Below are 12,572 nucleotides of genomic sequence, written 5' to 3'. Positions count from 1 at the left end.
ATAGGTATTGTCTCTTCCACAATAATTTATTTTTCAATTTTACCATAAAATGTTTTCCAATAAGGGTTGTGCTCACATGCTTCTACCTTCAGCTAGGGCCCGTATGGTCTTATTCTGGGGATGAGGTCATGCATTAAGTGGCTGCAATGGGGTGATAAGAATACCAGATTTTTTCATGCATCAACTATACAGAGGAGGCAAAGAAATAGAATCACTATGTTGCAATTAGAAGATATCAACTGGTGTAGAGATCCTATAATGATCCGCAACCATATTCTGTCCTTTTACAGAGAGCTATATAAATTAGAGGGCCCAAGGCAGTACCAACCTATCCTCATCCAATGTCCATCACCTATAATACAGCACATTAATGAAGATTTGGTGGCTGTACCTTTGATGGAGGAAATTAAGGATGCTGTTTTTCAGATGGAGCACTTAAAGCACCTGGCCCAGATGGCTTCAATGGCATTTTTTTATCAACAATCAGGGGATACCGTGAAAACTGACATGTTACAATTAGCTCAGAATTTTTTCCAGACATGTATTCTTGATCCCCTCCTCAACCAGACACATCTTTCCTTAATCCCTAAAGTGAAAAACCCTGAGAATATTAGCCAATACAGACCTATCAGTTTATGCAATTTCAGTTATAAAGTAATTTCAAAACTTCTAGCAAACAGACTAAAAAAGTGGTTGCCATCTATTATTGAACCGGAGCAATGTGCATTTGTTCAAGGCAGACAGATACAAGACAATATCTTCATTGTGCAGGAAGTATTGCTCCAGCTGCGCATCACAAAAAAGAGGAAAAAACATCAGGCCATACTTAAATTAGATATGCATAAAGCATACGACAGAATCGAATGTGATTTTTTGCGGGATTGCATGTTGCACATGGGGTTTTGTGAAAAGTGGGTAACACTCATAATGCAGTGCGTGTCTACAGTGTCTTTTAGTGTGAAGATAAATGGAGAACCTACCCCTTTCTTCCACCCTTCGCGAGGAATCAGACAAGGCGATCCTTTGTCACCTTATTTATTTATCTTGATTTCAAATGTTCTAACCTAGCTGATGAACAAAGCTATCATAGATGGCAGCATCAAAGGCATACAGATAAACAGGTTTTGTCCTAAACTCTCACATCTGCTGTTTGCGGATGATGTTATCTTTTTTCTAGATGGTACTATGACGGAATGTCGAACCTGGCACTGATACTTAAACAATACTGCTATGCTTCGGGACAAGCAATCAACTTAAACAAATTAGGGGTGTATTTTAGTGCAAATTGTCCCTTACCTTTGAAGAGAAATATGGCCATAGAATTAAGAGTCCCTGTGTTTGAAAAAATGGGGAAGTATTTGCGCATCCCCACAAAATGGGGTTAATCTAAGAAAGAACTGTTTGCATGGATATTAGCCAGGGTCAATACAAAGCTAGAATGGTGGAAAGAGAAACCACTTACTAAGGCCGGGAAGGAGGTGTTGATCAAAAGTTTGTTGTTCAGTCCATACCTATGCATGCTATGTCCATATTCAAGCTGCCAGTCTCTATCTACAGAGCAATAGAACAATGAATTGCATCATTTTGGTGGCAAAAAGGTGATCATAAGAGGGGCATTCATTGGAAAAATTGGGATGTGATGAAAACCAGAAAGGACGAAGGAGGAATGGGTTTCAAAGATTTGATTACCTTTAATTGTGCCATGCTGGGTAAGCAAGTCTGGAGGCTATCAAATTCTCCCTCTACCCTATGGAGTAGAGTGTTGAAAGGAGTCTACTTTCCAAAAGGGGATCTCTGGACAGCATGCACGGGCCAACGCCCCTCATGGGGATGGTGGAGTTTGTTAATTGGCCGAGATACAATCAAAGAAAACATCAAATGGTCAGTTAGGGATGGTCAATCTATTCGCATTCGAGAAGATAAGTGGTTAATGCAAGGGGTAATTGGAGGACAAATTAACCCAACAGAACCTATGATGGTATTTGAGCTAATAAATGCAGAGTCCAGAGAATGGAATGTACAAAAGATTCAACAGTTCTATAATGAAAGTATCATAAATGAAATTTTAGCTATCCCATTGAGCCCACAACCGCAATCAGATTACCTAGTTTGGACAGGTAATAATACAAGGAAATATTCTGTAAAGAGTGGCTACAACAGAGCATATTCAGAAACTACAAGCCAAAACCATAATAGGGCCTCCTATTCGTTCCAACCACCACGTACCTTATGGACCAAGATCTAGAGCCTAGATGTGCCACCAAAAATCAAAACTTTCCTTTGGGCTCTCTGTCAAAACGCCCTTCCCACGAGAGAAAACCTATATAAACGAAAAATCGTTCATGACCCATTATGCCAAGTCTGTCACACGAAGGTAGAAACAACAGAGCATCTGTTCTTTTTATGTAAATGGACAAAAGGCATATGGGAAGATCCAACATTCAGAGGCCTCAATCCCACAAGCACAATTAGAAGGACGGACCAGTGGATTATGGAAGCTTTCCAAGTGAACACGAACATACCTGAAAGAGAATACACTAGCTTGGTTCTCTGGCACATATGAAAGGCAAGAAATGGATGGATTTTTCGAGCAAAAGCCCCGAACTCTGCAAATCTCCTTAGTATTGTACAAGATCAGCACTTCAATTTCACCTGAGGACAAAAGACCCAGAAATGATTAAACCCTAATCGAAACATACCTGGTAGACGGAAACCACCGGATCGACAAGATCTGAAGTTGAATGTTGATGCTTCTTGGACTCCAAGTGAGTTTCTTTGCTTTGTTGCTAGTATCGTGCGTGATTCGTCAGGGCAGGTGCTCGAAGGCTTCGCCTGTACTTCTAGGGTTTCTTCATCACAAGAGGCCGAAGTCGAAGCGATTTTACATGGACTCTTTTATATTAAGGAACTTCAGATGAGGCACGTGGGAGGTTTCTAGAGTCAACCACTTCGATGGATTTGCGAAAATGATTGTTCCCCTGCCGTTGAACAGGTTTTGGGCCGGGCCGAAATTCAATGGAATCTAAAAGAAATTATTCTATGGTGCAGACGTGAATTGGACCATTGCGATAATGTTAAGGTAAGCTATTGCACCCGAGAAGAGAACTGCGCTGCGGATTGGATAGCACGAACCCACCGAGCAAACAAACTTCCTCTTAATTGGTGGAATACTCCTCCTTTGCCTTTATGGAACATATTATGTTCGGACTTTAGTCCTTATTTGTCTTGTAAGACTCCTTTTAAGTAAGAATAGTACATGCTATCTATTTCGACCAAAAAAAATATATATGAGTTGTTTAAAAGTGATCACGGTTGGAGAAATTTAAGTGATCGTTTTTTCTCGATTTGATATTAAAGTATTGTGGCGAAAATCTTTGGTATCAAAATAAGCTTCAATATGAGCGTCATGCATTGCTCGTCAAATCTCCTTCCACCTTCTCGCAGAGTCTCCGCACGATTCATTCATGGACGACGCGATACTTTCGAATTCCCTCTCATCTCCTCCGATCTCGTCTCGTCCATCTCTTCCTCGTGATGCCGTGCACAGTGAGGAAGTTCTCGTTGCCAAATCGCTGGTTTTTTCAAGTCATCGATCGTTCATTAGGGTCGGTTCCTCGTGATTGGCACGCCGACAAGTTCATCAGCCGGTCGAATCGGTTTCGCGTTTACCGAATGTCGCGCCCGGTTGGTCACGAAGCCTCGAGTTTTTGAACCGACGCAGAGTTCTTTTCCCGCCAAAATCAAGGGGAAGATCATCATTTTAGCTTTGTCTAGATGGAACAGGATTGGAAGATGATTTTAATTTTGCGCGGTTGGGTCTCTTTGTTTCTTGGTTCGGCTTTAAATTTCAGCCGGCGATGCTTCTCCATACAAGTCAGTGATTTGTACGTTCAAGATTATTTTGAAGTTCCAACGAGTGTGTTTTGTTCTGGTTTCCGGCACAGTGATTCGTTGTTCCTGTCCGAGGCTGGTCTGAATCGACCTTAATTTTGACACACTTTGTGGCCCAAAAGAGTGTTCTAAGGGATTCTGGATCCCTGAATATCGAACTACGAATCGATGTGTCAGATGAATGGGAAAAGCAGAAAGGCCCATTATTTATCTAAATAAGGGAGTGATGGAGAGAGGCAAATACCCAGTTGACCTTTGGCTTCTTCGCAGCTGACAGTGCGAGCTCTACGAGAAAGTTTGTTTCTTGAATTGTCTTGCTCGCCTATGGCACTATCTGCTTTTTCGTGGTTGATAAAATTTGAGACTGCATAAACAGACATGATAGTTAAGGAAGAGATAGATTAATAATTGCCGTGCTTAAGGATCGTCATTTGCCTGTGGATTCCCCATAATGTCAAAATATGCTAAATAAGATCCGATAGAAGTGGAGTTTGACGATTTGCAATGATCTTTGACTACTGTTTGGTTGTGGGGGACAGAACTTGTGCCAAGAATGTAACCGAGAGTATGAACTGTTTTCTAATTATATTTGCTAGAATTGCTTGGTTTGATGATTGATGGTCATGTGTCACAATACAAACTTTAGCTACCGTGGCCTTGCTGTTTTCCTATATGACTAGAACGATAAGACATATTTTATTTATCATGAGCATATTGTAAAAATTATTGTGGCCCACATGATATGATTTATTATATGGTTTAATAATTGTTGAAATGCTATAAAAAATAAATATTGGTTATGAGAAGTTGCGACTCTTTACGAAATGGTATAATCCTCAAGGAAGTTAAAAGGCACTTTTATGGAAGGGCATTTATGGAAAACACTTATTAATAGAACGTATAAATAAAGTCAGGTCATCTCTCCACCATATGAATAATAATAACTCAAAATAACTTGGTATTCTCTCCTCCATCGATAGAATACATTAAAGAATAGTGGGTTAAGGGAGAAAATTTGGATTTCTTCATTTGGTTCAAGTTCTTCAGTTTTCCACAACGATTATCATTAAGAGTAAAACTATGGATAAATGTATATCTTCATCTATTTGTGAAGATCATGAATATCAAATATCACTGTTTTCTTTTAAATTTCCGCATCAAAGAATTATATGTATTAACTAACACATATTGGGAATCGTAAGTGCTGGACAAAATGTTAAATCATGAGTGCTGGAGAAAATTTGTGGCTCGTCACTTGTTGTCATGGCTCTTAGATAAGGAAGACTAAAACTAACTACCGTATAGCGATCACCAAGTGAAGATATTAGACCCCTTAGTCATTTCTCAAGTTGCAACTACTTCGGTGCGCTTTCATATGCTTTAGCAGAGCAAGATGAAGTAGGTATTCAATGGGATTAATGGTGAAGACCAAAGAAGCAACTCGCAGTAAATTGTGCGGTACCATAGGAAATTTGTTTATGGATTTGCAATGCTAAAATCCTTTCTCAGACGAGTTTAAATCTGATAGTATTGCCTAATGTGGTCGAGAGCATTCCGGTGCACAACACTCCCCGCACTTTGAATTCTAAGAGAAGTTGATACGCGCAACCTTACCCCTGGTTTCTCAGAGAGGCTTTTTCCTGACTTGAACTTGAGACCTCAGGCCACAATGGAATAACGTTTTACCCCTACACCAAGGCTTGCGCTCCAATTATTTTCTAACGTGATGAGTGGGAAAAATTCCATTTGTTGAGGTAGGCAAAGTTTGTACCTGGCAAACTCAGATTAGCATGATGTGATGCTGCATAGTTGTTGATGTCTGAGAAGGACTTTTTTTTCTTTATGAAGGGAATGACTAAACATGGTAATTCGTCTTACATAATAATGTGCTTTCTGCTATGCGGTGTGAATTCTCCTGTCCTTTTTCTTCTGACATGAATCTTCCCTGTTCATCCTATAATTCTAGTACATGTCATGCTCCCTCTGTTTCTGCTGCCTCACAGTTAATTCATCTAAGACAGGTTCAAAACCTCATTATTTAAGAGATCCACTACAGCTGAACGTGTAAGTGGTTGAAAGTGGGTTGGATCACTCGGTCACTCTCCCTTTGAGACAGAAAAGACTGCTTAAGAATCTTAGCAAGGTCTTTTGACACATCTTATGAAAGGTGGGAGACATGGATGGTCCACTTGCTGATCTTGAACCCTACACCGGCTCTTCGGTCAAAACACTCACCTTCTAGAAAGAAGCCGATTGGTTTTCCTACAAAAAGTCATCATGAAACCCCGCTATGATAGTATGAAGTCCGTCCTCGACTCAATCACTTGAAGAAAATTCTGGAGGATATATGAGTCTTTCACCCTGTCTAGTCTCCAAGTGGTGCAAGGATCTGGTTTGCAGATGTTCTTATTTCGGAGGATCTGTCATATTCAAACCCTACTTTCTGTTTTTGGCTTCTTCTATGTAATGTGGTTGCTTAATCAACGTACACATCTTTTTTACCAGAAATCATATGTTGTTTTGGTTATTCACGATCTTTATGATTATCTTAACTGCTGTAGCCTTTTTTACAAGAGTCAAGAGCAAAGCAGTAATTGCCCCATAAAACCTTAACCTCATGTTTCAGATATATGCAGAAGAAAGGATTTTAAACTTGCAATTGCTTGCTAAAAAGGGAAATTCGCTATGATACAGTGAGGGATATTATTGGAACATAAATGATAATTAGATTTCACAGTAAATTTTGAAACTCATTACAGCTAATGAGAGTCAGTAGACCGACATGCTTACTGAGCTTGGAGTCAGGAAAAGATCCGATGATAGAAATTCCCAGGGGATGGCCAAGCACTTAAAACTCGCTCCTATTGTACATCTCAATTTTCAGGTGCCTTTCTCATATTTTCTGTTAATGCCGAGAAAATAGAAGTCTCATCTTTTGTTGAGTTTTCTTTTCTCTCTCGTTTTCCTATGTTGCCATACTTAAAAATAAAAGGAAAATAAATTATCTGGCTCCAGTCATTGCCAGGAATTAAGACGGGCTGTATAACATACTCAGGAGGAGAATATTGAACTTTTACTGATCGGAAGTTTTTAATTCTTTTCTCCTGGAAATTTGATAAAATTTGGAGCTCAGCACAAAAAATCATTTTATGAGCTATCATGTCTGCACTTAAAAAACTTTGATGTAACTATTGCTACGTCAAATCTCCACTTGAATATCTCCTCCTGCGTGTCCTTAAACTTGGTTAGTATGGTTGATGAAGAAACCTGGACATCATTGTTTTGCAGCTTTGGTAATGAGTGCCTTGCTTAAATAGCTTTTACAATGCAAGAGTGTACCTCTATACACATCATGATAGGTATATCTTGATATTTTTCAGATACATAATTTCTTGGGTGATAAATATGATGAACAACTTAAAGGGGAAAAAAGTCATGGCTAGGCCTTTGTCTATCTACTACAAAGAATTATTTGGGTCCACGTATTGGTAATGCAACTGTCCATCATTCCCCTTCTCTGTCTCTCTGCATCAATTGGTGCATGTTGCACTATGCTTTTGCTTTGCCTTGCCTGCATGTTTTAACATGCTCCAGATTAGAAACTGCATGCTTAAATGTACCTGTTTTATGAGTCTGTAATTGCAGTAAAAAGTGTATCCATGCAATTGTCCATTTGGTGTTGCGAATGCCCTAGAGAAATGGGTTATTGTTTTGAGTCATTACATAATTTAATGCATGGCTGTTTGAATGCTGGATCATCACTTATCGCCGGAGGATCTTGCCCGAATATCATCTGGCAACTCATGTCATCAAAATCTGCAAATTAAGATATATTCTGATATCAACGCCAGCCAAGAATAAACATATCCATACATGCACACACTGGTGCATATGTCAAAATATGTGCTCATCAGTGTTCTGCTACTTTGCCTGTGGTTTTCTCCAAATCACTATTTCTGAATAACCCTACACTAAATGACAAATGATCGGCTCATGGAATTTAGAGGTCTTTCATTTCTTTTCATTACTAAGGTGGAGATGTAACGTTGACAAGACAGGCTACGGAAGAATGATTGGCTTCATGGAATTACACGAGTTTTAGTGCCTTTAAATTAACGCAGTGGATTTCACTGCACTAATTTCTCATGTTAAAGTCACCGGCAAAGATCCAAGAATTAATCCCTTGATTTAATTATATGTACCTGAGGTTGGATGGCTATACCTGAAGTTTTTGCACCCTGAGTGGTTCAACAATGGGACCCTCCAGTGACATGATAGCATGGCCTCCACATTGTAGTGCAGGTACTGTTACTATTCATATTATGATGTCTTTTCCTCATTCGTCTACTAATGCAGTAGTCTGGCGGCAATTATTTAATTAAATGGTACTAGAGTATGTTCCCTTGTGCTAATTTTCTTCGGATGACATAATATCGTGTGCTCCTGGTAATTGTGGACCTTGGAGTGGATGCTAGACGGTTAAGCATTCCACCCATGAAATGAAAAGTGACATTAATATGTATGTGTTCAAACCATTTTCTATGTGTCACGGAAACTCACTCGTGAGTTTCGTTTATCAGCTGAGAGAATACAACGGCTTCATCTACCAGGAATGTTTAAGCAGCCTTAGTTTAACACAGGAAGGTTATTTTGCTAAAGAATATGACATGCGCTTACAATTAAATGCTTTTGGGCAGAACATTGTCAACAGAACATAACTGCATCATGTTTTGTTCAATTTTGCCAATCTAGAAAGAAATACTTACTTGGTACCATGTTGACCGGCACTCCTAGGGAGTCTTTGATAAATGTTTGGCAAGGCATTTTACAGAGATTAAGGCACATGCCCACACAGTTGGTTTCTTCCAAAAACCTGCCAGGTAAAGATATGTGAAATTCTTTCCTTTTTTTTCTTTTCTCAATTGAATGATGTAAGGCTTATGCAAAGTTTGCATGACTCTGACAATGGATATGATTTGTGGTTACGACGGAGATGATTCGGGCCATCATTGTAATTGGAAAAAAGTCTTTGTGAGGCACAATCATTGGAGCAGTTTATTTTAATGCTTAGATGTGTCTTGTCTTGCTAATTGCTATAACGAGTCAGCTTGAATCTCTGCAGTAGCAGATATTAAAGGGTGAAAGTAGAATTTCACCTGCACTTCTTTATGTGGACGACATTCTTTCCCTTCTTCCATCGAGCTCTGATTCTCTCACCTGATTTCAACAGGAAAATGATGAGATTGCTGCCTGCGGACATGATGGACAAATCATTATTTTTATGCCACATGCTTTCTCTTGGATTAGCTGCATGGTTCGATGTGTAAATTCGCACTGAATAAAGTCTCATTAGATATTATTCATTAAGCACTTTAATTCTGTCCTGATTTAATTTTTCATTTCCATACTTGAGTGCTGTTTACCAATATGTTGCACTTTCAAATGGGTCAATGAGGACCCTACACACACACACTTCACCGGTGGATCGGATATATTTTCAATCTCTTTGCGTCCTCTGTGGCAAAACATTTAACTGCCTAATGTAGATTTCCAAAAATGAGGCAGGAAAAACTCACGCATGAAAACTTTTTACACCAGGTTTGAACTCATATATCATTCAAAATACTTGATACCCCCGGACTGCAGGTATTACGTGCAAAAACTCAGATCGCTGCATTGATTTATTGTGGCGAGTTTTTATATGCTTCTTCTAATTCATCCGCCTCCAGGCCCTCAAAATTTATTGAATTTACATCTAAGTGTCTCGATGGCCAGTGGCCATTGTTAACTTTGGTTGATCATATTCATGGCCTGGACTTGAAGCGACCAGGTCACTCCTACTCTACTTTCACTTCTAAAAATCTCCAGAGACTTCTATGTCTCTCTCTCACATTAAGTGGGCAAAGTCTCATTTATGCCTTCTTATTTCTAGGAGTATATGGTCGTCCTTCGAGAAGGGAGGACTTGCAGGGGAGACGCCGACAAATAGCAAGCAATGTGAAAAGAATTTGCGGCTTTAAAGAGAGGCGTCCAAGGTGGTACTCCATAGCCATGCACTTTGTATCATTAATTCGTTATTCTCAATAGGGACAACATAGAGGAAACAACATAATTTACTCAGTGGTAGGAAATTAGGTCGAAGCGTTGAAAACTTTTATGGCCAAAATTTTATTTTGTTGGGTCGGCCACCTTTTGCAGTCAAAAAGGTGTGGATCTATGATTGTTGCTACCTATCATGGCCGAATTCATTTGGCTGACCATCGACCGGGGGCAAGACACATAAAATAAAGGGTGGTTTGCATATCGTGCTCTATTTGCTTTCTAATGCCTAAGGTGTGTATGATCAAAATGAATAGGCCGTAGAATCTTTAGGAGGACAAGTCCTCAAGGTTGGTGAAACATTTTGCTTTGTGCAAATTGATGCCGTTCCCCATGAATCGGGGAAGGCTCCGGAGTGAAGAGTTGAATCATGCATCTCTCGATTGCCAATGTGGATCTATGACCACCATGTTCTCACTCCATGGGTCGTACAAGTGGTACTTAAACTAGGTAATAAGTCTCTAGAGTGGATCATTTTCATAAATCACTAAAAACAACTCTTCCATTCGATGTGACTTGGGGTTTTCAAAAATTTCTTTACTTAAATCGCTATGTCCCGGTCAATATCGACCCTCCTATTTGATTAGTGATTTTGTCCATGCTCCAATACCACCAAGCTCCCAAAATGAGTCTCAGGTCTCAATTATGAATCATTCAGATTGTCTCTTCTATCCGAATTAGACTTGGAGTTTTGACACGAGTAGCTAGCTAACACCAAGGTACGGGTATTCCACATTTAACATAGCCTAATAATCTCAAGAACTAAGTTTTTCATAGATCAATTTTACTATAGCTTGCTTCATTGGCAAACCAAAAATCTATGTTAAATGCACCTTCTTCTGACCCTTGATTTGGGACTGCATGACGGGAAAACTTCGAAAGTGCTATTTTCAATAACGACGTGTGTCCTTTACCCTTTGTAGCCCAATAAAACGAACAAAAAGAACAAATAACACAAAAAGGACAATAAAGGACGGCAGCAATAAAAAAAAGTAGCTCGTTCATAAGTCATAAATTAATATAAAAAAATCATTAATAGATAATGACTTCCCTTACCTCGCATTTTCCGACCAGCCAAGAGAAGAACACAGTGGTGAAGGCAGCAAAATATTCCCTGGTGAATTTGGAACGAGGCAGCAGTGTCCTTATCTGCACTCGATTATATCAAGAGAAGAAGGTTTTAGGAGAAAAATGCAGATTAATTAAAAATATGATTCATGATTTATTGGGGTTCCTATCAAAACTAATATAATAAAGTAAGTTTTGCTCCTTTTCGTTATGTGTACGTCCTCAAGGCAGCGTTATATTCAGGGCACGAGGAGATCTTACTGTCACGGCATCTTTCAGAGATATAAAACCCAGAATTTAAATTTGGTGAATTCTTGATGACAGTGCGTGTGTAATTCAGGTGGATCATATGTGCAGCATATGTATGGACAAGAAATTGCTTTCATCGTTGAGTTTAACGTAATATGATGTGGTCTTTCAGCTTGTCCTTGCATTTTTTGGTTTTTACTTGTTTTATTTGGTGAGAAGAAAGCAACTAGGTAGCACCAGAAAAACAAAAAGACAAAAACACGAGCGACGTGGACTTGCCATATTCAAGATTGGCTTCGGGAAGGCTCTATCAAGAGCTGAGATGACGAGATCGCGCTGCTCTGTTGGATTGAAGCTCCGGTACGCGGCCGAGGCAGCCTCTACCAAGCCCTCATACCCGCTCTTTTTGTTCCTAATACCTGCAGAAAGCAATCAGTGCATATTTTGCCCAACATCACATCGCTTTCCTCCCTTCATCTTTCCCTTATGAGCGGAAAACGAAAACGTTTAGTTCCACCCTATTCATATGTATCCGAAAAACGAACCTATAGCGGCTTGAACGCTCCGAGAGAGATGATTAGTGGCCATAAGATCGAACCAGTTGTCTTCATACTTCGTAACAATGGCATCTTCTTCTGGCCTTGTAGTCGTCGTTGTCTTCTCCGCGATTTCCACTATTTTCTTGGTGGGTCTTGTCAGGACGGCGAGAACTGGAGAACGTAGAGGCTTGTTAGTGCGTCGACATCGAGGGTGATGGCGGGTCGGCATAAAAGGGCTCAGGCTCTGATGAAGGAGCTTTGCTTCCATGACTGGCTACGACGCTGAGAGATGGGAGAGAGATAACCAGGGTACTGTGCGTGACGTTTGTGCATGGAGAGGGTGGTTTATATATACAGCAAATTCTGGATTAGAGAGAGATTAAACTTTCAGGATATGCGGGCGGAGTTTTGGAGTTTTGCTAGCATTAGATTCTCGACGGTAGCATTCGCCGAACCCATGAAAGATGCTTTTCTGCAAGGAATTGTTGGTATTTGAATTGAAATTTTTGCTGTCCTTGCGAGTGGGTGTTTTTATAGCAAAGAAAAGTACCTCTTCCTGCCACACACACACACACACACACACATACACAGAGGATGGGGAGGCGTCTTCTAACTTTAGCAACGTGTGGGGTCTATTATACCTCAAATTGACATCACAGAAGTTCCTAAATACCGAGGGGCTTATTTAAGAGCATATTAGTCAAGTCTTTTGGCATATAGAGACCA

The 12,572-nt window shown here is 39.8% G+C and overlaps 2 protein-coding genes and 1 long non-coding RNA gene across 3 annotated transcripts; all 3 read right to left on the bottom strand.

Moving 5' to 3' along the window:
• Positions 1-235: 235 nt before the first annotated feature.
• Positions 236-2,723, bottom strand: LOC120289377. The gene is made up of 3 exons (XR_005547337.1): positions 2,523-2,723; positions 1,690-2,320; positions 236-786 (listed from the first exon to the last, which is right to left on the bottom strand). It is a non-coding gene; the product is annotated as an uncharacterized LOC120289377 (long non-coding RNA).
• A 4,463-nt stretch (positions 2,724-7,186) lies between these two features.
• Positions 7,187-11,134, bottom strand: LOC104426626 (beta-carotene isomerase D27, chloroplastic). Its single transcript, XM_010039747.3, has 5 exons — positions 11,047-11,134; positions 9,048-9,108; positions 8,658-8,764; positions 7,615-7,707; positions 7,187-7,462 (listed from the first exon to the last, which is right to left on the bottom strand). Exons 1-5 carry the CDS (start codon positions 11,051-11,053, stop codon positions 7,422-7,424), a joined length of 309 nt encoding a protein of 102 aa, XP_010038049.2. The 5' UTR covers positions 11,054-11,134; the 3' UTR covers positions 7,187-7,421.
• Positions 11,135-11,321: 187 nt separating this feature from the next.
• LOC120289955 (beta-carotene isomerase D27, chloroplastic-like) lies at positions 11,322-12,141 on the bottom strand. The gene is made up of 3 exons (XM_039305368.1): positions 11,853-12,141; positions 11,587-11,726; positions 11,322-11,330 (listed from the first exon to the last, which is right to left on the bottom strand). Exons 1-3 carry the CDS (start codon positions 12,112-12,114, stop codon positions 11,322-11,324), a joined length of 411 nt encoding a protein of 136 aa, XP_039161302.1. The 5' UTR covers positions 12,115-12,141.
• Between the last annotated feature and the right edge of the window lie 431 nt (positions 12,142-12,572).

This window comes from Eucalyptus grandis, chromosome 11 (assembly GCF_016545825.1).
Source record: "Eucalyptus grandis isolate ANBG69807.140 chromosome 11, ASM1654582v1, whole genome shotgun sequence".
NCBI lineage: Eukaryota > Viridiplantae > Streptophyta > Magnoliopsida > Myrtales > Myrtaceae > Eucalyptus > Eucalyptus grandis.
The sequence above is the reverse complement of the archived record's forward strand: the minus strand, read 5'-3'. Positions and strand labels throughout refer to the sequence as shown.